We start from the raw sequence: 27,751 nt of genomic DNA, 5'->3' as shown, positions 1-27,751 counted from the left end.
TGACTGGTTAATTTAAGAGGCCTTATTCACGTCCCAGTTTTCCCTTAAAAACTACATGACCTTCCTCTCTTAAAGCTGGGAAACAGGAATTCTTAAATGAATCGAGAAAGGGACTGTTGCACTGCTTTCTAATAATGAGAGTGGTTTGTGAAAACTGTGAGCCCAAGAAAATTAACCTAGAAAACATTTTAGTGACACAAGTAACATTTCTGTTGCCCCGTGCATTGGGTTTCTCATTTTCTTTTTAGTAGAGGATAGACTAGGATACAGTTAAACCCTAGAGGAGTGGCCTTGCATATTAAATGAAGTGGGAGGCACTATTTTAACCATCGCTTCCTAGCCCAAGGAGTCCATGTGCAGATTTTCCACCTGGGTCTTTCCCATGCCACATTACCCACGTTGATAGTGCCCCGTGGTGGTTTCCCTGCGTGCACAATTTTACACACTGGCGAGAGTTTCTTAGTTGCTGTGGTATCAAAATGAATCCCTTGGGCAGCTGACATTAACTACCCTTCTGTGACTTGGGGAATGAACGTTTCCTCTTGAGCTGCAAGTAGAAAACAATGTTCATTATCTGTAATATGAAACTCTACATAAGGATGCCTGCTATGAGCTAGTTCTAGATGAACTCAATTTGGGCTTTGTGTCGATAAGCAAACAAGTAAGCGTTTAAGTCCTATTGTTTGTTCAAATGGGAACAATTTTCTTGATTAGAAAATGTTTCTATAAAATTAGGAAAATGCGTTGTGTATGTGTGTGTGTGTGTGTGCGCGCGCGTGTGATTTTATTTTGCAGACTTGCAAAACATCATGTAACACATATGAAAAGTACATTAAAAAGAAAATTCAGCATTTTATGAATAATTATAAATAGAACACGCACTTTACAATTGCCAAGTCCAGGAATGATTGTTCTTCATCTCCAGGCACTTCTGCTGTGTGTATCCTGAGTGATTTGCAGCTTTCTGCACACAATTCCTGCCTCTGCACTTGCACCTGCTGTTTCCTTTTTCTGGACCTTCCCACCCTCTGAATTAAAAGGCTGCAAAACTTCTAATTCTTGTGATGGATGGGCTGAAAAGATGCCATTGCCCTTCGTAGCCCATGTCTGCAGTGCACTTAGAGACGTCTCTTTTAGAGTGTAATTGGTTTTCAGCATGCACTCCTCAGAACAGGTGTGGGATCTTTGATTTTTTGTTGTCATTTCTCAGTACCTAGCCTGTACCTGACACACTGCTACATTCAATAAATAATGCTTGAGTTGATTAATAAGTGGTGCCTCCCCTTGGAGCAGCCTCTCAAACTGACATTTCCATAATGCACTATCATTCTGCCCAAACTTCTGAGTTCCTGAGAGGAAGATGGAAATCCCAGAGTTGTTTATAATTCCTCCGTTTCCGTTTGTTAGATGGAGGTGGAGTTCCACCTCCATCTTAGCATTTTCATCTTTCTTCCTTATAACCCTGCCTTCACTCACTCTCTCATATTTCTGCTCAGTGCGCTCAAACTGCTTCAAGCTTGCTTCTCTTCCTCTTTCTCCTCTTCCAACAAGTGTTTTGGTCGCCGTGACTGCGGAGGTCAAGGACCATGGCCAGAAGCCCCGCCTCTTCATGTCTGAGGACTTCATTACGTATTTGCTTACGGAAAGCATTGAACCCTGTGATTGATACAGTTCTTTTCTCGTGGATGTTGAGGTCTTAGGGGAATGATGTGGTACTGGTTGCACTGTCCTATAGATTCCTTGCTGGCTTGCTGCCTGTCACATCCAGGGTGTGGGAGGATTTCCAAGTCATACACAATATAGAATGGTTAAGGAACCCGCTAAAATGGGGGAAAGCAGACCAGCAAGGTCAGGGTGAGCAAAGGAAGAGAAGACACTAGTTCTGGTCCTCCCTTCAGCCCACCGAAAGGTGTGCTGTGGCCATGACTCTGTTGGGTTTGCATCCCTGTGAGGGAACACCACCTATTTGACCCTCATTGTGCAGCATTCATGAGATCAGCCTTAGGCACAGGAAAAATAACCAGAGCATTTTGCACTGAATATTTGGACCTGGTGGCAGTCGTTTGAGGTTTTCTGGGAAGCTTAGCTGCCAGTACTCGGGGACATTGGGACCTATGAGAAGTTACAGCCACTCCTGCTCAGAGAGTTTGTGAGCGGATGGATTATGATGCAGTGACTCCCTCTGGGAGGAGAGGACTTCATGCCTTCATCCACTGGCTCATTGTCTAGAAAACAGGTTGGATGGCTGAAGTCACTTTAACATGCCTCTGATCGTTGTCCCACAGACTCATCCGGCAGGTGATAGAGTCTACTGTATAACTTGTTGACGTATCTGTCTCAAACTTCATGGCTCAGTGTCTTTAACTAGACTTTTAGGGTTTCCATCCTTTTGATCATATCCATTTCTTTTGTCACTCCCGTGACTTTTCTTCATATGCTCTGTGCCCCAGCAGTGCGAGGCTGAGGGTTGCCCGTGTCAGTCCCCTTTTGTACTGCCATCACGCTTTCCCTTCTGTTGTTTTTTACTCCTGGATGCCTCTCTAGTTTTCTCCTCCTCCCTACCCCTTTCCTCTGAATGTTCTCTTTCTTTAAATGTCTAAAGGCCATGAGTACCTCAAGGTGCCACCCAAAGCCCTGGTCCATCTTTGCTGGATATTTGCTGATGTTGTACCCTCCAACTGGAATAAGCCCTCCCTCCTCACCTCTTCTCCACGTTCAACAGCTCTTCCGTGGGCTTTGCTTTGAGTGCCTAGGAGAAAAACTCTTCCCACTGCTGACCTCGATAGCAGTTAACTTTAAATTTATTTATTTATTTATTGAGTTTTTTAGAGAGGAGAGAGAGAGAAAGGGGGGAGGAGCAGGAAGCATCAACTCCCATATGTGCCTTGACCAGGCAAGTGCAGGGTTTTGAACAGGCGACCTCAGTATTCCAGGTTGATTCTTTATCCACTGTGCCACCACAGGTCAGGCAGTAGCAGTTAACTTTAAATTTGGCATTGACACTTCCTCCTCAGTCTTAAACATATATACTTCTTAGTCTTTTACTAGATGACAAATCCATCCAGAGAACCAATCATATCTTATAAGTCTTGTACCCTAGAGTAACATTCATTTTATAAGTGTTCAAAAATATACAATAAATAAATGAAAAGCTCAGGGAATAAGGTACGTGTGCAAAAGGCTTGGGTGGGACGGGTAGGGGAGGCAGACCTATCTTTTGCTTTGGCCAGGTGAGCTGGGTAGTCTGTGAGCTGGGGGAGGGGCATCACCTTTTTCCCTCTCCCCCTAATCTCTCATCCCTCTCAAATAGCCTCCCTTCCACCTGGACTGACTCTGAGGATTATTTTTCAACAGGACAATAGGAAGGACTAATTCATCATGACTTAGCGATGGCTTGAAGAATACACTGGGGACCCAAACCACACATACTATACTTACAAACTGTATTCGAATATATATTAAACTGAGTAGTTAATAGTTTGTTGTCTTTCTGTTTGCATTCCAATTCAATTAATCATTGGCATAAGAGGAAAAATATCTCAATTGCAGAGAAATCTTCAGGCAAGTCTCACGAGATATATATATATATCACTTAATATATATATATTAAGTGATGTCAGTGACATAAAACAAATAAAAGAGATCTCTGTGTATGTTTAACACTTTCACGTGTTTGCCTTCCAGGAGACGGAGCTGTTAGATCTCAGCCTCGTCAAGGACGCCAGATGTGGGAAACACGCCAAAGCTCCCAAGGTAGGAAACACAGCATTGTGCGCACGCCAGATGTTGCCTTCATTCGTTAGCTGCGTCGTGGTGGTCGATTCATTGCCTCAATTAAAAGTTTCTCTGTTGTAGATGTTGTAAAACACAGTGACACAGCCAGTCCTTCCAGAAGCCAGTATGCGCTGAACACTTCCGCTTTTGTTTTAAAAGACGGAAACAATGAGCAAATAGATAGGCAGTTGGATTTAGGAGCTTGCTTTATTTGGGGGTAATTCTAAATAGTCAAAACGTATTTGAAATTACTTGAAAAATGACTTGAGCCTCATAAGCATCAGCCCAGTAACTTTCTACACAAGATAAACAAGACCTGATAGCTCGAATGCTTTGCGATTGAAATCATTACATCCATGAAGCCAAAAGGGTTCTTTCTACACATGTTACTAGTGAAGACGGCAGACTTGGGGGGTCAGCTGTTTGGCATGTCAGTTTGTTTTGGGTTGGAAACGCTTCAAAGCAGCGTTGACACTTGATTTTTTTGAAGATTGATTAAGCATGCTGAATGGGGCACCTACCTGTACATACATTTTTTTAACGTGGATTATCTGGTAGGGTATAACAGGATATGTTGACTCGCTATCAATGTGGGAAGCTGCTCTTTACTGTACTGAAATTTTTGTACTTTCGGCGCCTCCTTTCTAGCACAGAGAGTATTGGCAAACAGGGAAGGACAGGTGCCAGTCAGCAGCTCTCTCCTCTCTCCAAAATTGACATCAAACTAGCAATTTTCTATTGGAGTATCTGCCTGCGACTTTTGTTTCATTCTTTAAAAGTCAAAACAGTTCCTTTAACATCAAAGATTATCGTTATTTTATCTGTGGAGGTGCAAGAAGATTAAAAAAAATCACCTGGAGTTATTATTCTTCGGATATGTAACACTGCAGCCATTACTTGCAGATGTTGTCATACAGCAAACACCCACATACTGCTTTTTATTACTGAAGGGGTTAAAAATTATCTACAGGAAAATGTAAGGAAGAAAGTGAAAGAAAAATCCAAGTTATTTTCCAAGAAGGTTGCTATCGAAGTTTCTTGTGAAAATCGTACGTTATTTACAGTCATCTCAGTCATATGGAATGTCAAAGAGTTTGGCTTTCCGGTTTTGTATCACTAATGGATGATTCAACGTCGTTCGCAGTTTTTAGGGTAGGAAAGAGTATTTTTTTCTTTTTCTCCCATCAATAGTTCAGCCAAGTTTCGTGTCATCCTATTAGAACTATCTTGATGACATAGTAATAAAAGTTTGCCTTTTAATTCAAGTTTATTGGCCTTACTTGAAATTTCATTATCAGTATTTATTAAACTATTGTGTACACTCTATCAGACCCACCCCCTTTATCCCTGGGCATTGTGATTCAAAGTCAGTTCCTTGGCCACGCGGAGAGTTCCTTTCAGGCTTGAATCATTTTATTGCAGTACACAGCCTGCTTATCAGTTGTGCTTCCCTTATGGGTGCGGTTTGATAAATGTCTATGCAATGATGACAAGTGAGCAGAACTGAGGTCGGTACTGTGCTCAGCTGTTCATCCACTATTAGATCCTAAAAAGCTTCTTTTGAGGACAGACTTAGGCACTCAGAATACGCTGGCTTTTGCTGTTTTTCCAGCGAAGATTGCTTTCTCTGTGGGTTATCCCATGTTCTCGGCTTTTTTTCCCTTGCCGTTCCTTCCTGCTTTTCAAGAACCTCAATCTATAATATGTTCAAAGCTGGGTTCTGTTGCATATTATCTGTGACCTTCCTGAGACTCTGATTTCTTCCTCATTGCTTAGGTTGTGCTAATAATAATAGTTATAATAATGCTCATGAATGAGTATGTCACTGCTGTAAGGATTAAATGAAATAAATTCACTACCAAACTTTTAGCTGAGGAGTTCTCGAGTTTAACTGCTCCTGGAATAACCTGGAAAAGTTTAAAAAATGCTGATGCCTGTTTCCTACTCTCAGACATTCTGGTGTTGAAAGAATCTAATTGGTATCAGTGTGGCATGGACATCAGAGTTTTGAAAAGTAAATTTGCAGCAAAATTTGAGCACCACTGCCTTAACTTATCATTGCTACATAATAAGTTCTCATTAAATATGTATTAGCTACTATTGGTATTATCATTTTTTTTGCAGTTTTTATTAAAAATTTCATGTCAGATTTGCAGAAAGTTGTTTTTCATTTTGCTCACTACATTTACAAAAGTTTATAAAGGGAAATTGGATGTGGGGCTCAGCTGTAAGGGGCTTCATGGATTGCTAGGGAGAAAGAAAGAAGCTGATAATCCTATCAGTTTAAAAAGCTATATGTTGTGAAAAAAAAAAACAAAAACAAAACCCCAGCTCAACTGGATAGATGAAAACATAGGTGAAAACAGAATTTATTAAAAGTGACTAGAATGTACTGAAAATTTCAGTAGAAGGGCAGCTTCAGGTGGCATTTCATACAGCCGCTCAAAAAGTGTCACGAAGGTCTGGGTGTCTCTTTTTTCTCACAAACCTGGTTTCCAAGGTGCTGGAGGGGATCCCTTCCATCCTTGGGGTCCCCGGAGGGGCTGTCCTCTGGATGCCGCCCCGGCAGATCGTGGCTCCCCCAGCAGCAGTGCCACGATCTGCAGGGACCAAAGGGAGACGAGCTTCCTCTGGAGTATTCCCAAATGATTGCAGAATACCCACCTTGTAGAAGGAGGCGTATGGTTCGGAGGGGAAATCTAAGGAAGAGGAGACCAACCAGCCGTCTAGAAGGGAAGCTGCAGAACTAAGGGTGGAAGATTAAAAAGCGTAAGAATATCAGCAGGGAGCAAAGGGAGCTTAGAAGTTTAGGGCAGAAAGGCGATGTAACAGAAGACAGACCGAGTAGAAGGCTTTCTGTGGGGGCTTTATAGACTATAAAAGAAGAACATTGGCAGAGCAGATAATTTATCAAAATAGGCACCCCACAAATATTTATCTGTGTATCCGTATGTATTGCTTCTGTTTGTCACAGCATCTCATTACATAAAAATCGAAGATGAACTGTTTTCTGTGCCTGCTGTGATCTGAAATAAAATTTGTAGGAAATGGAAAAGCTTCTACATGTTGCCCAGTTAATGAATTTTAAATGTCAACACCCAACACAATTCGTCCGATTCCAGATACGATTTTTCTTTATACAGCTTTTGTTCGAGTTACTGGTTTTGAAATTTCTCGAATTATAACAAAACAAAACAAAAAACATACAGCAATTGGGAGATTTCTATCCAAATATGAAAGCTAGAAGTTAAAGACATCTGTCTTATCCTTGGAAATCTGAAATGTATTTGTTTCCTTCTGTGCTCCTCCCTCTCCCCCCTGCCTCGGCCAGGCTTAAGAAGCCCTTGTAACTGTCAAGGTCTGTGGTAATACATCTTGTATGTATGCTATAGATGCTACTTTCTGGGTCTTCATGTCAAAAGGATCTTTGCTTTAAAAAGACTGTTTATCACTGTGGTTTCTGACCTGCTGGTAGTTCCTGACCCCACAGATCAGTTTCATGACTCCTGAGCAGCATTGATAAGACGGAGCAGGCCCGAGGAGAATGAGAAATACCAGTGTCTTATGCAGAGCGGGTTGTTCTGTGAAACCTTTTTCACACATGTGAGTGTGTGTTCTGGGTCACAACAAAAAGCGTGTTTGTTTTTTCTAACTATGAGCTATATGTCAGGGAGGTGACAGAAATGCTGCTGGAAAAGATAGTTCCTTTATCCTCGGGATTCTTAGAAAGTAATTCATCGCCAGGTGTGTGGATAAGTGGATGGAATCGGGAAAGGCGAGATGCAGGTTTGTTATCAGCTCTGCCATCGATGAGGTTAAAGAAGTTCTTTTGTTCTGTGCCCGTTCTTCATCCGCGAAATTGGGGGTGGGGTCTCTGATGTGAGTTTGTCAGTTTTTGTTCATCCCTGATTCAAACTGAAATGGAAAGTTTACCAAGCCAGGATGCTCCATCTTACAGATTATAAAATTGATACCCAGCAGGTTTGCATAACATGCTACTCCTTACCTTGGTCATAGCAAATCAGGTAAACTTAAAAAAAAAAATCAGGTCAAACTCTAAACAAGATAAGGAGACGATGCAAACAAATAGAAAAGAGAAGTCCTGGCTGGATAGCTTGGTTGGTTAGATCGTCATCCCGAAGCATAGAGGTTGCTGGTTCGATCCCTGGTCTGGGCACATATGGGAACAGAGCGATATTCCTGTCTCTCTTTCTCTCTCCTTCCCTCTCTCGCTAAAATCAATAAATAAAAAAAAAAGAAAGAAAAAAAGAAAAGACAAAAGATGTCTTGAAAGCAGTTCTAGGATCTCTTTGGACGGCGGAGGGAGTGGCTGGTGAGAGTCTCTCCCGGGTTTTGGTCCGTGAAACAGGACTGCGGACACTCGCTCTCAGTGCAGCCTTCTCACTTTGTTATGGCAAAGAAAACTGCTTTATGTGCTTAGCTGACAATTAACCAGTTCATTCTATTGGTAAAAGACAATTGGTTTCAGATACGTGATGTTAATTTGAATACGGATTCCTTGTAAATATCCAGGTCACAGTGAAATTTTCAGTAGTATACAGTATCACCAGACTCACATGAGGCAGGTCAGAGTACAATTAAATCTCAAAAATTGTCCACGTTCTGTTTTCACTGAGTCCTATCTGAAAAGGATAGCTTTTAAGTCCATTCTTTATTGATCTGACAGACAGTCATCGGGTGCTTGTTTTTTGCCAGGCACCGTTCTGGGCACTGGGAGAACAGCAATGTACAAAAGAGACAAACGATTCTGCTCTCATATATAACATTCTGTTTTGGAGCGGGGAATTGGTGTTCCTGGTGACCTGGTGGTCCTGGTAAGCTGGCTTTCAAGGAAGGAAAGAGAGAAAGAGGAGGGAGGGAAATAAATCACTGATTTGTCTTGCTCTCTATTTTCCTTTGGGTAAACACTCTTAACCTGCTAGGATTAACCACAACCTGAGAATACTGAACAGAGTTGGAAAGCAGTGGATGCCCCAACCTCCGCCCCTATGAATAGGCTCCAGCACACTCTGGGTGGGGGAACAGGTAACCGGTAAGGCCCTCTGAGAGGAATAAAGCAGGACAGATGCCGCTGACCATGAGTTGTTTGCTATTTTGTAGAGCCATAATGGAGTAAGTTCTCTTGATGAAGTGAGGTCATATTAGCAGTGATATAAATTAAGGGAGATAGGAGCAGTCCAGGCTGAGGGCACTGCAACAGCAAAAGCCCTGAGGTAGGAACATGCTTGGCATGTTTGAGGAATAGTAAGGAGGTCAGTGTGGCTACAGTGGGGCACAAGAGGAAAGGATGATGAAGTCAGAAAGGTGGCAGGGGCCACATTATTTTGGATTTCATAAGCCATGCTAGTGATTTTGGCATTTCCTGTGTAGGGAAATGAGAAGGAAATGAAAGGTTCTGAGCAGAGAAGAAACAAGGGCTGACTTTAGGTTTTGATGGCCACAGTGGTGAGGGTAGATCACAGGAAAGAAAGGAAGTATCATAGAGACCAACTAAATGGCTACTGCAAATACCCTGGGCAGTGCTGATGACGACCACAAGGTGTAGAAAAAATGTCAGAATCTGAATATGTGTTGAGGTTTGAACCACAGGGTTTGTTAATGCATTGGATGAAAAGCATGAGGGGGTTCAAGGACAGCTCTTAGTGTTTGGACCTGGGAAAGTGGGAGAACTGAATTGCTATGTCCTGAAATGGGAAGGCAGAAGCAACGTAAACAGAGGAGCCCGGTTCGCTTTTCGGATATTTAAAGTTTGAGATGCCTATTAGATTGCTACTTGATGATGTCACGTTGGGATATACAAAGCTGAGTTCAGGGGAAATGTTGGCTGGGAAGTGTTAACTTTGATTATTTATAGCTCAAAGCCAAATGAGGTCTCCTAAGGAATGTAGGTATGGAAGAAAGGGGTCTGATGTCTGAACCTTGGGACCTCGGACATTGAGGAGTTGAGAAGGAACCAGTAAAGGAGACAGATAATGGAATCTTCCCAAAGAATTGAAAGCAGAGACCTCAAAGGGATCCTTGTCATTCACTTGTATTCATAGCAGCATTACTCACAATATCCAAAAGGTAGAAGGAAACAATCCAAACGCCCATCAGATGAATGGATATACAAGATGTGCTACATGCGTAGATCGAGATATCCAGCCTTAACAAGGAATAAAATTTTGATACAAGCTACAGCATGAATAAACCTTGAAGACAACATGCCAAGTGAAATAAACTAGACACTCAATGACAAATATTTATGATTTCACTTATATTAGATGCCTTGAACAGTAAACTGATGGAGCCAGAAAGTAGAATGGTAGATTCCAGGGGCTGGGGAGAGGGAATGGTAGTTAATGTTTGATGGGTACAGAATTTCAGTTAGAGAAGATGAAAACGTTCCAGAGCTGAAAGGTAGTGATAGTTACACAGGACACAAAAATGGAAATTTATTAATGTCACTAAACTGTACATTTGACAAGCCTCAAAATGGTAAATTTGATGGTATGTATATTTTACCATAATTAAAGAGAAGGAAATGAGTGATAATGAGCAGCCAGTGAGAGAGGAGAAGTAGGAGACAGTATATCCTGGCACCTAAAAAAGTATTTCAAAAAGGAGGGCACAGTTATTTCGGATAAAAGGCGGTCTTCCCTTCCAGCTTCTTTGTTGTTGTTGCTCACTTTTGCGTGCTTACAATTTTACTCATGATAACATTTTATGTATGCTTGAAATCCCCCCTATTTCCTCAGCGTTTCTTGATCATAATCAAAATAGGTTATTTATTTAAGGGCTGTCAAATCTCAAATAGATCCTCATAGAATCTGGAGGCCAATATATCATATAAATCTCATAATGAGGTGTTGTTTGGATGTTATTCAACAGTGGTTTCAATGAATCATCCACAAAGCATAGAGTTGAAATGAGTGCTTTATTTATTTTCCTCTTTTCTGATCATAAGCTATTTCCCTGACTTTGAACAGATCTCAACATCGTGTGAAACTGCGGTCATACAATTGGATGTAGATATTTGAGGTACAGGGAAGAAGAAAACCTTTTATACAGATAAATAATGATTTCTGTCTTTTTTCTCTCAGTTGCTAAGATATTCTACCTTTGGCCTATATTCTTGTTTCCAAACTATTTCTTCACTTACCTGACATGAAGCAATGGTTGTCTTTTGGGTCTTTTAATTTTGTCATTTTGTTTCCATAAATGTGCATTTACTTACATTTGTACTAAACGGAGGAAAATGGGACTAAAAATCCACAGAATTATCTGAGTTTATGTAATGTTTTTGACAGCTAGCTATTCATATTTTTATCTCCAGATGTAAATTATATGGTATAGTTCCTTTTTTTTGTTCATTAAATTCCATAGATGTCAGTGGTTTCCTTGGAAACAAAAACCCTTATACAACGAGTCAGAGATCTGGTAGCAGAAATATCGGGATGTGGAGGGGGGCAAGGATTGGTTGTCTTTGTAGATATTTGCCTTTAACACTCTTCTGCCTTACCTACCTGCCCCTAACCCTGTTGATCATTCAGTAGTGGACAAGAGGAGATTTTTAAACCTACCATTGAAATATAGAATATATTCTCTAATGGTTCGAAGTTTTTACTTTTTTTTAAAGCAATCCTAGATATGCTAAGTCTTCTTCGGGATGCTGGTGTAAATTTGAAAATTTGAGAAGAGATTGATATGTCTCTAACCAACGATTAAATTTGAGCATTTGAGCAATTGCTCAGTATATATTCGTGCCTGTCTGTAAAATACAGCGAACTGAATGTGTGTAGCTGAATAAAAGATTCTATGTTTTGTATAATAGCAAACATCTGTCTTAGTACACTACTTGCCAAAGAGTTCTAAAGGCCCCTGAGGGGTTGTGGAGAGGGAAGGGGGGGGGAGGCTACAGTTCTGTTTAAGGTAACCATAGGCAGAAGACAGGGCACCCAAGAGCATTCTCATTGTTGGCCAGGTGGACCCCTTGTTGAAGACAGGATTGATAACATGAGTTAACTAAATCTCAGGTGTTTTCAGAAAGTTATGGCTCATTTTACCAGTGCTTCTATCTAGTATAATTTCAATTTAAATCCAGTTCTACACGCAATGGTAAAGAATTGCATTTTGAAAACATTTCTTAATTTTAATTCTTTGAAATGCAATAAAACGCCATCTTGTGGATATATCTGATATTAGTTTCTTTCATTCTTCCTAGTGAACTGCGCTCTAAGCCAGGTTTTTCCATCTTGGGTTCTATGTAATGTAAAGATATGAGAAGCCCTTAGGGAGCTTTTAAAATCTTGATGCCCAAGCCACACCAAGATCCATTAAATCACTATATCTTTGTTGGGACTTGAGCACCAATATTTTCTTTAAAGCTCCCAAGAGATTTCCTGTGTTCAGCCAAATTTGAGACCCATTATTCTAAGTAAAAAAGTACCAATTAAATGGAGGCTGGAAGTCTGAGATCAGGGTATCAGCAGGGTTCTTCTGAAGCACCTCTCCTTGTAGATGACTGTCTTCTCTCCTTGTCTCCGCATGCTTCTTCTCTGTACCTGTCAGTGTCCTTGTTTCCTGTTTCTGTAAGAGTGTCTGTCACATTGGGTTAGAGCCCACCCTAATGACTGCATTTAAAGTTAATTACCACTTTGAAAACCTTATCCTCAGATACGATCACATTTTAAAGTACTCAGCCTGACCTATGGTGGCGCAGTGGATAAAGCATCAACCTGGAACACTGAGTTTGCCGGTTCAAAACCCTGGGCTTGCCTGGTCAAGGCACATATGGGAGTTGATGCTTGCTGCTCCTCCCCCCTTCTCTCTCTCTCTATCTCTTTCTTTGTCTGTCTCTCTTCTCTAAAATGAATAAATAAAAATAATTAACATACCAAAGATTTGGGTTTCAACATATAAATTTAGGGTGGACACAACTGAGTTCATAACAGTATTTCTTCATTAATAATTTACTTTTTTATATGGAGTAACATTATAGGATTCTTTCACAATTGATGTAATATAGGTAAGTAGTTTTTTTTTTTCTTTATAAGCACATCTGGTTGTCAAAATGGATAGAAATGTGTAGTGGGAATCATTTCTGAAGTATAAATTTCTTTTTCACAGTGCCTTTAGTGCAAATTATGTTATTTTCTTATTATCAGCACATTCGCACTTATTTTTATACTCCAGAGCACCCAACATGTGTCTTTATACATTGTAAATGCCTAATGGAGTATAGGCATTAATTACACAAGTTCTTGGGTCCAATGGCCAAGCCTCAAAGTTCTTTGAAACATAGATTCCCCATCTGCATAATGGAAATAATGTTTATGTTTATTTTATCTGGTTACTATAAGGACTCAATGATAAAACACATGTAGCTCTGATATTTAAACCTACGTATGGAATCTGTTTTTTCCTTTAACGTATTAACTGTAGATAAATGAACTTGAAGTAGGTAGATTTATCTTGGCAGCCAAACACTTGCCCTCAGAGAACCATCATGGCAGCCCATTCTATTAATACTTGCAGTTCTTATTTAGAAAACTGTCCAGATTTGCAGTTAAGTGGATTATCCAAACAGTCAAAATAATTTTAGAGCAATTTACTTTTAGTTAAGAACAGCTTGGCATCTTTTCTGCTGCACTATGAAGCCGTTGAAGCAAAGTCTGAAGCACTATTTTGAAATGGAAGAGCAGGTTTGGGGGTCAAAGAGACTCAGATCAAATCCCAGTGAACCAATTAACTGAGAGATCACAGGGAGGTTGCTCAGTTTCTCTGTGGGAATGATACTTGCTGGACAGGGTGGTTTGCTGAGTTGGATGATGGTTGAGAATAAGACACAAATCATAATGTTGACCATACTTTAGGAGCCCCATCATTGCTACTTAACTCCCTGCCTGCCTTGGGTTCACTTCTGTTTATTCTTCTTAGCATTCAGTGAGTGGAAAAATTATGAATGTATATTAATTGAACTGCCTTCTTGTTGGAGATTAGGTTTTAAAGTAATTTGGCATATAATTTGACACATGATCCAATTGGAATGTCATTTGACATATGATGTGTATAAGAGGAGAAAAAGTCTAGGGACTGAAGGTAATATTCATGTCTACCATGGAATTACTGTGGAAAGTAAATAATGTATCTACTTGATATGGGTTAGCTAGCCATAGTATTTATATTAGGTGATGTAGTAATATTAATTAGTGAGGCCACTTAGTATAGTGGAAGGAGTTTAAGAGTAAGTACTAGTTTGTTCTGAGAAGTTAATTTTTATCATTTTAGAATATAAAAGAACTTAAAAATTTTAGATCCCTACCATTTACCATAAAAACATGAAATCAAAAATTGTAAACTTTGGATGTGGTACCTGATAGACACTAGATATTTTCAAGGATGGAAGAATACTTTCGCCATCATTTTTTCTCTTTTCTGAATGTACATACTGTTAACATTCTTAGCTATCTAAATGTGAGCTCTAAAGTACTCAAAGAGATAGCATTGCTCTTCTGTAAAAAGTAGCAATTAAAAATCATAATAATGTAGTATAATATTTGCTACTTGACAGACCTTTGTTAATGGCAGAAAGAAAGTATTCTAAGAATACTGAAGCTCATGTCCATCAAGATTTATAGCAGATGGAATAATTGTGCTAATTAAACAGGATGTTTGTTGATGTTTAACTGTGAAACAGGATTTTGGATCTAACAGGTCAGAAAATTTACTTTTCAGCCTCACACAGCAAAATGCTTTCTCTGTGCATTTTGGTACTTCATTATTCAGATGTTTCTTGATATTTTAATATTATCCAAAAATTACTGATTTCAGCTAAGACCAGTGAGGCTGAAAGAAGTGGCCCTTATTAACCATAACTCTGTGAAGAATCACATTGCTTTCTTTTAAGGGCAGGGAATACTTTTTAAAAACAATTAATTTATTATTTCCAAGGGAGTTTTTGGAATACTAACAGGGCTATCGGACAGAAAGTGTTGTCTGAATAAATTTAGGAGACACTGGAGTTCTTTATTACAGGAATTCTCTGAGCCTTTGATATGTTGGACAAGGACTAGGGTCATTTTTCACTCTTTGTTGATGATAGGCCTCTTTGTCAAGTGCATCTTCAAGGGTTAATGTTCTGCCGAATTCACTTTACTAAATGTTTCTATAGTCTGTTCTTATGAAATTAATCTTAAGATTAAGAATGAGGCTTATTAGCCCTGGCCAATTGACTCATCCGTCGAGCGTCAGCCTGGTGTGTGGAAGTCCAGGGTTCAATTCCCCACCAAGGCACATAGGAGAAGCGCCTGTCTGCTTTTCCACCCCCCCCTGTCTCTGTCTCTCTCTTCCCCTCCCACAGCCAGGGCTCCATTGGAGCAAAGTTGGCCCAGGTGCTGAGGATGGCTCCATGGCCTCTCCCTCAGGTGCTAGAATGGCTCTGGTTGCAACAGAGCAATGCCCCAGATGGGCAGAGCATCGCCGCCTAGTGGGTTTGCATCTGGAGCATGCCTCTGCCTCCCCACTTCTCACTTCGGGGGGGGGGGGGAGAAAGGCTTATTGCCATGACAGTGCAGATACCTAATTAAAGGTTTTTAAAGACCAAGTTCTATGATGATCTGAGCCAGAAAATTCTTTCCTTAGTTAAAAATCCCTTCATAGCCTGATCTGCAGTGGCCTAGTGGATACACCATTGACCTGGAATACTGAGGTTGTGGGTTCTAAACCCTGGGTTTTCCAAGACCTGGGAGTTGATGCTTCTTGTTCCTCCTCCCATTCTTTCTCTCTCTCTCCTTTCAAAAATTAAGAAAAAAATAAAATAAAAAGATGTTGAAAAAAAATCCCTTGATAATATAGTTGAATTTGTATCTTATATTATTTTTTATTTTAAACTCTATTAGCATTAGTGCTTTTACCGTCCTCCAAGTTTAGTCCTTCGCTTATAATAGAAAGCCATCATCCGCATTGCCAATATATCATTCAAAATGGAAGTTTTTTAATTACCACGGTAGCTGGACTAATGTTGGCTGGTTGTTCAGGCCAGTATTAGGAATGGTGTGTGTGCGTACATGAGACTTTATGCCCTGAAATTGAGGCTTTAACTCTGTGACCTCATGTAGAGCGAAGAGCAGTGGTGAAGAGGCCACATTAGTGTCATCTATGTGGCCAGATCAGTCACTTGGCTTCTCTACATCTTGGTGTCCTCAACCATAAAATGAAGCATATAAAACAGTTCCTCCAGGTTGTTAGGAGGATTAAAGGCTATAAGATATGTTTTGTAGTCAGTAATTCTTAACTGGTAGCTATTGTCATCCTTAAAACTAAAAGTCGTTAGTGCAGCTATTTAACAGACTTGAAGTTGAGATCATTATTTGACAAATGAGACTTTTTGCTGCATCAGCCGTAGTCTCAATATTTTTCCCTTTAAATATTTCCATTAGGTAGGCATTTTATTATCTGACGGAGTTTGCACTTTTCATGATATCTTGACCATTTTTTTAAAGCTTGCTTATTATTTCTATTTTGAAAATAGTAATATTTACATTTTTACACTGAACATTTCCTTAATAGGGGTTTGCAGGACTGGTAATGTCTGGTTAAAAATTGTTTGCCAACATAATTTTTCTTTTTAAAAATGTTAATTAAAATTACATTTCACTGTCCTTAGTTGAAATTAAATGTCATTTTTTTTGTCTGTACATGAATTACGTTTGTTGTTATCCTTGCAGTACCTTAATATAAATTTAATGAGTTAAAAAAGAAGTCTCATGGGTTGGGACATATACAAGTAATCTAGGAAATTAATTGAATATTTTTACCGTTAGATAAATATCTACTGTATGAAATAGGAATTAGAGATATATTTTATCTAGAGAACTTGAAAGCTTCTTTCTATATTAATCAGTTTCCATTCATACAGTTCTGTTTGAATATTTAAAGATTATTTTGAAGGCATTGTTTATATATTTCTACTTACATATATGGCTACCACATGAAACTCTAAATAAAATTAATTTAAGATCTAATATTTGTACTGTCTCACAAATATACCTAAGAATTTGGACTACTGGAATCATGGTAGTAAAATTTTATGTTTATAAATTTTTAAAGTCCATATTGCTGTCAAATAAATTACCAGTGCATAATATTGAAAAGAGAATAACTGTTACATACCTAAAATAAAAATAGATGGGTGAGTGAGATATTTCATAAGTTAGTATTTGGTAGAACCTTTGGAAACTGTTAAAGAATAAATTATGTAGGCTACTAGACCCAATATTTAATTTTATGGCTAACTGTTCAAATTTTTATGGTTACAGTTGATAGTTCTTAAGTCAAATAATTTATTTAAAGGATGCTATAGAGCATTTGAAATACTGTGGAAATGTACGGTTCTTATTTTTCCATTAAAAAAAGTAAATTATTATTCTTGTGTGTAAAATACAAAAAGTCATACTATATTCTTAGCTCTGTAAAGAAATTCTCCCTGATTCTTGACTGTTCTATGTTATTCTGAATTATTATTATTATTTTTAATTTTTCTGAAGTTAAAAGCAGGGAGGAGGTCAGACTCCCGCATGCGCCCGACCAGGATCCACCTGGCATGCCCACCAGGGAGCGATACTCTGCCCATCTGGGCATTGCTTCGTTGTGGCCAGAGCCATTCTAGCGCCCGAGGCGAGGCGAAGGCCATGGAGCCGTCCTCAGCACCCAGGCCAGCTTTGCTCCAATGGAGCATTGGCTGCAGGAGGGGAAGAGAGGACTAGAGAGGAACGAGAGGCGGAAGGGTGGAGAAACAGATAGGTGCTTCTCCTGTGTGCCCTGGCTGGGAATCCAAAGAGGGACTTCCACATGCTGGGCTGATGCTCTACCACTGAGCCAACCTGCCAGGGCCTGTTATTCTGAGTCAATTCTTAGAAATATTTTAAGTAACTGAAAAATCATCAAGCTTATTCTAACATTCTTAAATGTTCTGCTCTTAATTTATTAATACTTATGCCCAATTCAAGATTATGAATTGAGAAACTATGAAACTATAACAGAAAAATAATACATTGAGCTGAATAATTCTTTGCCTTTGTAAATTGAGCTAGCCTCTCTGGCAACAAGATGTTAGACAATAAATCATGTAATGAAAACCATAGAGTTACAGAGGCAGAGGGGAGCAGGAAGTTCAGGAGTGTCATCTGACTGTGTTGATAGCATCTTTGCTGCAATAGGTGTGGCTTTGTTAACTCAAGGCAGAAGATCAAGCTGTGGTGAACCCAAGTGCATTTAAAATATTTTTTAATATTAACAAACATTGCTTTAATGGCATTAGTTGGTATTAGCAGCATGTGGCAGAAATTTCATGCACTATTAATTCTACATTGAAACACTAGAATTATGCTTCCTTGGCTCTAAATAAATTTGTTTGGTTGTATGACCAAGGACAGAAAAGCAAGTCCTGAATTATTGCCTAAATAAAGGCTCAGTTACCAAAACTGGGAGCTTGCATAAAGAATCATTTAAGAACAAGGTGAGAGTGATAGATTGGGTGTCTGTCTTTAATTTTGTCAACCTCTGAAAATGCTACCAAAAACTTTTTATATATGGAGTCTGAGAAAGCACAACAACCTAACAAACAAAAACAAAAGAAACCTAGAATCAAAGGGGAGGAGGTTGGGGGGTAGTTGAAAAGGTGAAGGGGAATATAGTCAATAATATTGCAATAAGGCCTGACCAGGTGGTGGCGCAGTAAATAGAGTGTAGGACTAGGATGCGGAAGGACCTAGGTTCGAGACCCTGAGGTTGCCAGCTTGAGCGTGGACTCATCTGGTTTGAGCCAAAAAAAGCTCACCAGCTTGGACCCAAGGTCGCTGGCTCGAGCAAGAGGTTACTCAATCTGCTGAAGGCCCGTGGTCAAGGCACATATGAGAAAGCAATCAGTGAACAACTAAGGAGTCCCAATGAAAAACTGATGATTGATGCTTCTCATCTCTCTCCGTTCCTGTCTGTCTGTCCCTATCTATCCCTCTGTCTGACACTCTCTCTGTCCCTGCAAAAAAAATAATAAATAAAAATTTAAAAAAATATTGCAATAAGTTTGCACAGTGACAGATGATTACTATAATTAGTTGGGTGATCTCATTGTAAGGTATAAAAATGTCAAATTGTATATTGTCCACCTGAAATTAATATAACTGATATAATGTGTACCACCTATATTTAAAAAAAAGGTTTAATGGTAAACTTTATATCAGCTATATTTACCACAATAAAAATCAAAACAATTGAGAAATATCTAAATTACCTTAGAGCTTGAATTATTTTTTTTTTTATAATTTTATTTTTTTAATGGGGTGACATCAATAAATCAGGATACATATATTCAAAGATAACAAGTCCAGGTTATCTTGTCGTTCAATTATGTTGCATACCCACCACCCAAAGTCAGATTGTCCTCCGTCACCCTCTATCTTGTTCTCTTTGTGCCCCTCCCCCTCCCCCTTTCCCTCCCCCATTCCCCCCTCCCCCCCGTAACCACCACACTCTTATCAATGTCTCTTAGTTTCACTATTATGTCCCACCTACGTATGGAATAATACAGTTCCTGTTTTTTTCTGATTTACTTATTTCGCTTCGTATCATGTTATCAAGATCCCACCATTTTGCTGTAAATGTTCCGATGTCATCATTTCTTATGGCTGAGTAGTATTGCATAGTGTATATGTGCCACATCTTCTTTATCCAGTCATCTATTGATGGGCTTTTTGGTTGTTTCCATGTCCTGGCCACTGTGAACAATGCTGCAATAAACATGGGGCTGCATGTGTCTTTACGTATCAATGTTTCTGAGTTTTGGGGATATATACTGAAGGCTTTCCCCCTTAAATCAGGAACAAGACAGGGTTGTCCACTCTCTCCACTCTTATTTAATGTGGTACTAGAGGTTCTCGCCACAGCAATCAGACAAGACAAAGAAATAAAAGGCATCCATATCGGAAAAGAAGAAGTAAAGGTATCACTTTTTGCAGATGATATGATCCTATACATCGAAAACCCCAAAGAATCCACAAAAAGACTACTAGAAACAATAAGCCAATACAGTAAGGTCGCAGGATACAAAATTAACATACAGAAGTCAATAGCCTTTCTATATGCCAACAATGAAACAACTGAGAAGGAACTCAAAAGAATAATCTCCTTCACGATTGCAACAAAAAAAATAAAATACTTAGGAATAAACATAACAAAGAATGTAAAGGACTTATATAATGAAAACTATAAACCATTGTTAAGGGAAATTGAAAAAGATATAATGAGATGGAAGAATATACCTTGTTCTTGGCTAGGAAGAATAAATATAATCAAGATGGCTATATTACCCAAAGCAATATACAAATTTAATGCAATTCCCATCAAACTTCCAATGACATTTTTTAAAGAAATAGAGCAAAAAATCATCAGATTTATATGGAACTATAAAAAACCCCGAATAGCCAAAGCAATCCTAAAGAAAAAGAATGAAGCTGGGGGCATTACAATACCTGACTTCAAACTCTATTATAGGGCCACGACAATTAAAACAGCATGGTATTGGCAGAAAAATAGACACTCAGACCAATGGAACAGAATAGAAAGTCCAGAAATAAAACCACATATATATAGTGAAATAATTTTTGATAAAGGGGCCAACAACACACAATGGAGAAAAGAAAGCCTCTTCAATAAATGGTGCTGGGAAAACTGGAAAGCCACATGCAAAAGAATGAAACTGGACTACAGTCTCTCCCCCTGTACAAAAATTAACTCAAAATAGATCAAAGATCTAAACATAAGACCTGAAACAATTAAGTACATAGAAGAAGACATAGGTACTCAACTCATGGACCTGGGTTTTAAAGAGCATTTTATGAATTTGACTCCAATGGCAAGAGAAGTGAAGGCAAAAATTAATGAATGGGACTACATCAGACTAAGAAGTTTTTGCTCAGCAAGAGAAACTGATAACAAAATAAACAGAAAGCCAACTAAATGGGAAATGATATTTTCAAACAACAGCTCAGATAAGGGCTTAATATCCAAAATATACAAAGAACTCATAAAACTCAACAACAAACAAACAAACAATCCAATAAAAAAATGGGAAGAGGATATGAATAGACACTTCTCCCAGGAAGAAATACAAATGGCCAACAGATATATGAAAAGATGCTCATCTTCTTTAGCTATTAGAGAAATGCAAATCAAAACGGCAATGAGATACCACCTCACACCTGTTCGATTAGCTGTTATTAGCAAGTCAGGTAATAGCAAATGTTGGAGAGGCTGTGGAGAAAAAGGAACCCTCATCCACTGTTGGTGGGAATGTAAAGTAGTACAACCATTATGGAAGAAAGTATGGTGGTTCCTCAAAAAACTGAAAATAGAACTACCTTATGACCCAGCAATTCCTCTACTGGGTATATATCCCCAAAACTCAGAATTATTTTAAATATACAAAAAAGGCATGAGTTTATCTCCCAAAAGATCAAACTGTATTTATTTATGCATTTGCATAAACAGCATATTAAGCTCATTCATTTAACGTGATGCCTTAAGCATGGCCATGATGCTAATTTTTTTTCATATTTATCAGTTTATGACTCAATAATAACCCATTGATTTGAAATTATATTAATTATTTGCCATTCATTTACTTTTGAGTAGTTATACAATTTCCATTTTATTTTTGTTATTAAAAGTAAGCCTGAAGCAAATATCTGTCTTCACTTGATATTTTTATTCTGTGTTGCTGTTTCCTTAAATTGCAGTCTGAACAGTGCTCAGCTGTCCAAACCAACCTGATTGTAATATGTTATCATAAAGTTCTTCCTCATTTTCTCTCCTTCCACGTCTATATTTCTTTTATCTCACAGTTGCCATCCTGATGCATTATTATGGTTACCTTTGTTGCAGTCTCCACAAAATAATTCCAGAATAAAAGTACTACTGCTGCAAATAAAAAATCTACTAGAGGAAATTCAACATTTCCTTGACGTTGTCTTTATTTCTTTGGATATAATACAGGTTCCAAATTTATTAAAATTAATTAATTTCTGTAGAGTTTTAAATTTCTATATACTAAGATTATTTACTTATAGTTATTCAACTATAGAGAATACTAAGTTTTATCCTCTTAATTAAATTTTAAAAATATAAAATATTTTTGTAGTTCAATATTCAAGATGATATATATATGATCATATCATACATCATATTCCCCCACATCATATATATATATATATACACACATATATATACACACACATTCAGAGAAGGCTCACTTCCATCCTTATCCCTTCATCCTTTACATCCCACTCCTTCTCATCTTCTAGTATTCCCTTCCCATGTTTCTGTTTGCAAAAATAATGAAAAACACACACACAGCTAGTCAGTCCCCGCCTGTTATTTAATAAAAAGCTCATCTTTTCTCAGTGATTTGAGAGGCTACTCTTTCAAAATATATATAAAATGTCCCTATCTATCTTTTTTTTTTAACAGAGACAGAGAGAGAGAGTGTGTGTGAGAGAGAGAAAGAGAGAGAGAGAAAGAGAGAGAGAGAGAGAGAGAGGGATACACAGGGACAGACAGGAACGGAGAGAGATGAGAAGCATCAATCATCAGTTTTTCATTGCGACACCTTAGTTGTTCATTGATTGCTTTCTCATATGTGCCTTGACCACAGGCCTTCAGCAGACCAAGTAACCCCTTGCTCAAACCTTTGGTTTAAGCTGTGAGCTTTGCCCAAGCCAGATGAGCCCGTTCTCAAGCTGGCGACCTTGGGGTCTCAAACCTGGATCTTCCGCATCCCAGTCCGATGCTCTATCCACTGCGCCACCGTCTGGTCAGGCCCTATCTATCTTACACGAAATGTAGTGTATTACCTATATGCTTTTACAGGTTGCCTTTTTCACTTAAAATGGTCACCTCATACTACTTCATGTTGCTCCTGTGACTCTTTCTCCTTCTCTCATGCAGTGGCGTAGCTACTCCACTGCATAGTGGGCTGCGCTTTATTCATCCAGTCTCCTGTGAATGAGCATTTAGGTTGTTTCCAGTATTTTGCTCTGTATATGAGGCCACAAGCAATAAAATAAAGTGAAACAAAAGAAAACAAAATGACTTTATGTACGGCCTTGCCTTCCATGTACAGAGGGTCATATTTGATAACTTCTTATGCATAGATTTTTTTGCTTTATTTTGTTTTTATCATTTTCTATCTTCCTGCAATGTATTAGGAGGATCTTTGTTCCCTTACCTCCAGGACTAACACCAATTATATTGTCATGTTTTTAAAGAAAATGTGTCAATTTGGTAAGAAATGATATTAATATAGTTATAATGTGCATTGCTCTTGGTATGCAGGAGATTAAACATCCTTTCATATATTTAAGAGCTATGTGTATATATATTTTATGTAAATTTCTCTGCATACATTTTGTTCATTTGTCTGTCTAGTATTTGGCCTTACTTTTTCCTTAATCTTTTTGAACTCTAGAATTAGTTCTTTATCACAGAGCTACAAAAATTCTTAATCCCATTTTGTCTTTTAAATTTGCCACATAACTTTTTATTTATATTTTTATGTAATCAACTTATTAATAATTTCTTTTATTTCTTTTTGTTTTGAATCACAGAACACTTTTTTCATATCTAGTTAAAAAGAAATTTTCTCATAGTTTTTTTTCCTAGTATGGTTTCTAATATGATCTTTGATCATCTAGAAGTTTTTATGTTGTATCTTTTAAGATATTGATCGAACTGTCTTTTTTAAACTTGATTTTTTTTTTGCCACAACACTTTTTTTTTAAGTCCATCTTTTGCCCTAATCTGGTATCTAGGTATTCTGATATCATTTATTTAAAAACACAATTGTATCTTTAGTTTCAACTTGCTATCCAGTTGTGTGCTAACACCAATTTATTAAAAAGTACATTTTTTATAACATTTATTTAAAAGTCCAACTTTTGTCCTAGTGAGTTGAGATACAATCTTTTTCATATACAGTATTAACAAATGTGCCTGGGTCTATTGCTGGGCTATGCATTCCATTCCGCTGTTCAGTCTGACTATTAATGCATACTAGAATATTGTAAACTCAAGTTCTAGGAGGGAAAAGTGGGTTCTTACTTCAGAATAACAATGTAAATAGGAAGCTATCATTTTTTATCAACCCATTATATCTACTAAATTTTGCTCTCTTTCCTCTTATCAGCTACCCCTCATGGGGAAAAAAAAATTATTTTCTCTAAGGCAATTTTTGTTTATTTCACAGATTCTATGTAGCTACAGCATGCCATTTTCTAATTTTAAAACGTTATTTTTAATATTTATTTTTAAATACCCCTAGAAAATAAGAAACAACATCATTATCTGTTAAGCAGTTGGCATTATCATGTAAATTTAACTACAAGGTCTAGGAAATAAAAATAAGAAAAGAACATTTGTGGTTAACTCTGTCTTATAAATTTGACTTTTAGAAACCTATGCCATTGAGTTATTCATTCTATAATTTTTGAGCACATTTATGCAAAAATAACTCCTGTGCGGTATTCATGTTGACAGGCCCTCTTAATAGCTGTAGAACACGTGGGAGCCTATTATTGCTTCATTTGCTTATGCTTTTAAAGTCTATCAGTTTTATGGAATAGAAATCTTGCATAATGTCAGAAGTTTTCTTCCATTCTTGGCTGCTGGTGGTGGCACAGGGAACTTCCTTAGCTGCATTAAGTGGGTAAAAATGTCACATTTTCTGGTTTTGCTTTTATCTAAGGAAGGTGAGAACTGTCAGTTTTACTTCCTGTTAGAGATGTTCCAAGTTGAGTAGGTTTTCTTTTAAATGAATGTCAGGACTAGCAACTGTCTGCGACTTGTCTATACGCCTCGTTGAGCCAGAATTTTTCTTGACAGTGATTACCAGGAACATAACCATTCTTGCCATTTATGACCCTTAGCCAGGCAAATTGTAATGATATTAGCCAGTTGGGTAGCAGAGAAATAGGCCTGGTTTAATGTATTTAAATTTTTATTTTAATAAAGTAACTCATGCATTTACTAAAATATAAATTCTAAGTGTTAAAGGTTATCATTAAGAAAGTATACTCTCCCGTCCTCATTTCTTCTGTTTCCTTCCCAAGTGCAACAATTTGTGGTCATTTTCTGTTTTGTTTTGTTTTTTTTATAAATATATTTTTATTATAATAGGGTGATATCAATAAATCAGGGTACATATATTCAAAGAAAACATGTCCAGGTTATCTTGTCATTCAATTCTGTTGCATACCCATCACCCAAAGTCAGATTGTCCTCCGTCACCTTCTATCTAGTTTTCTTTGTGCCCCTCCCTCACCCCCTCCCCCTCTCCTTCCTTCCCTCCCCCTGCCCCCCGTAACCACCACACTCTTGTCCATGTCTCTTAGTCTCATTTTTATGTCCCACCAATGTATGGAGTCCTGCAGTTCTTGTTTTTTTCTGATTTACTTATTTCACTCCTTATAATGTTATCAAGATCCCACCATTTTGTTGTAAGTGATCTGATGTCATCATTTCTTATGGCTGAATAGTATACCATGATGTATATGTGCCACATCTTCTTTATCCAGTCTTCTATTTTTTTTTTACAGTGATTAAAGCCTTTAAGCAAACTCTTGGCCAATACAGCAAGAATCCATAAAAGAATAGTGTCCTTAACATGTTCACCAAGTCCAAGTTGGCTTCAACACCATTCCAAATCCCTGCAAATGCGACCCAACCCCAGTTCAGTCTGTTATGAGCTTTCACAAGGAGCAGGAGTCCAGGAAAAGTCCACATCCAAGAAAAGTCCGCATGGCACTGGAATTGTTGTCACAATTCTATACTTTGCAGCTCACGTCCAAGTCCCAATGACCGCTGCTTCTAGCTGGTAATGATTCAGGTTTTTATTTACCAAGACTCTATGCATATATCAACCTATTTCAAATTTTTAAATAAATGATAGTATACTATCCAATCTATTTAAATTTAATCTGTCTCAGTAAGTTTACTGTTATATATATATATATATATATATATACACACACACATACATACATACATCTACTTCATTAATTTTTTTAGAGGCTGTAGTGTATTTTATTTTATAGATGCACCAAAACTTATTTGTTGAGTTGCCTTTCAATAGTATTTTATTGTTTCCAATTTTGGGAGGTTGCTCCAAACAATGTCTCTCTATATATGTTAAACATATCTTGGGGTATAATATGGATATATTTGAATTTTCTATGACTGGAATTTCTATATCTAAATACATGTACATTTTTAAATTTTATTATTTTTTTGTGACAGAAACAGAGAGAGAACAGAGAAGGGCAGATAGGGACAAACAGACATGAAGGGAGAGAGATGAGAAGCTTCAATTCTTCATTGCAGCACCTTAGTTGTTCATTGATTGCTTTCTCATATGTGCCTTGTGGGGGGTGGGCTACAGCAGAGCCAGTGGTCCCTTGCTCAGACCAACAACCTTGGGTTTCAAGCCAGTGACCTTTGGGCTCAAGCCAGCAACCATGGGGTCATATCTATGATCCCATGCTCAAGCCAGTAACCCTGTGCTCAAGATGCTGAGCCTGCGATCAAGCTGGTGACCTTGAGGTTTTGAACCTGACTCCTCTGCGTCCCAGGCCAAAGTTCTATCCACTGTGCCACTGCCTGGTCAGGCTACATGTGCACTTTAAATTCTGATGTGTATAATATATATTGCCAAATTGCTCTGCAAAATTTGTATCAATTTATACTTCCACCAGTAGCATTCAAAATTACCTATTTATTCACACTCTTACCAACGTGTTTCATTAACATTTAATTGATTTTTAAAAATATTTTTATTCATTTTTTAGAGAGGAGAGAGATAAAGAGAGAGAGAAAGAGAGAGAGAGAGGGAGAGAGAGAGAGAGAGAGAGAGAGAGGGAGAGGGAGAGGGAGAAGGGTCGAGAGGAACAGGAAGCATCAACTCCCATTTATGCCTCTACCAGACAAGCCGCAGGTTTAAACCAATGATCTCAGCATTCCAAGTCAATGCTTTTTATCCACCACAGGCCAGGCTGATTTTTGTAATCAATGTGATAGATGAAAAATTAGTAGCTTTTTTTTTTTTTTTTGTATTTTTCTGAAGCTGGAAACGGGGAGAGACAGTCAGACAGACTCCCGCATGCGCCCGACCGGGATCCACCCGGCACGCCCACCAGGGGCAACGCTCTGCCCACCAGGGGGTGATGCTCTGCCTCTCCAGGGCATCTCTCTGCTGCGACCAGAGCCACTCTAGTGCCTGAGGCAGAGGCCAAGGAGCCATCCCCAGTGCCCGGGCCATCTTTGCTCCAATGGAGCCTTGGCTGCGGGAGGGGAAGAGAGAGACAGAGAGGAAGGAGGGGGTGGGGGTGGAGAAGCAAATGGGCGCTTCTCCTATGTGCCCTGGCCAGGAATCGAACCCGGGTCCCCCGCACGCCAGGCCGACGCTCTACCGCTGAGCCAACCAGCCAGGGCCAGTAGCTTTTTATTATAAGTTTGTATTTCATCAATCATGAGTGGAGAGGAACCTTTTATCCTGTACAGTGTATTTCTTTGTCTCTTTATATCTTTTGCCCATTTACTAGTGAATTGCTATACTTTTCCTGTTACTGTATTTTCCCATGTATAAGACGATCCCATGCATAAGAAACACCTTAATTTCGGGGCCCAAAATTTGGAAAAAAGTGTATTACATAAAGTTTTTAAAGTTTTTTTTTATCCAGAATATTATATTAGAAGTTTATTAAATTCCTTCAAATCAATTTTTTCATTGATTTTAATTTGTTGTGTTTACATAGTTACAAGTGTACCCCCAAATATATCTCTCTCCCTCACCCCTTTGTTCTCCTTGATACCCCCTTTGCCCCCTCCCCTCACTCCCTCCCCCTCTTCTTCTATGATTTACTATCCTGCC

At 38.4% G+C, this 27,751-nt stretch overlaps 1 protein-coding gene across 2 annotated transcripts in view; it reads left to right on the top strand.

Annotated features, from left to right (window-relative positions):
• Positions 1-27,751, top strand: part of PLCB1 (phospholipase C beta 1) — a 688,569-nt gene that overhangs the window by 211,435 nt on the left and 449,383 nt on the right. For both annotated transcript variants that reach the window (XM_066234441.1, XM_066234442.1), the window contains exon 3: positions 3,685-3,753. In XM_066234441.1, coding sequence (XP_066090538.1) covers positions 3,685-3,753 — 69 coding nt within the window. The remainder of the gene's footprint in view (positions 1-3,684; positions 3,754-27,751) is intronic.

Source organism: Saccopteryx bilineata, chromosome 6, assembly GCF_036850765.1.
Source record: "Saccopteryx bilineata isolate mSacBil1 chromosome 6, mSacBil1_pri_phased_curated, whole genome shotgun sequence".
In the NCBI taxonomy this organism is placed as follows: Eukaryota; Metazoa; Chordata; class Mammalia; order Chiroptera; family Emballonuridae; genus Saccopteryx; species Saccopteryx bilineata.
Note: the sequence above shows the minus strand (reverse complement) of the source record. Positions and strands in the feature narration are given on the sequence as shown.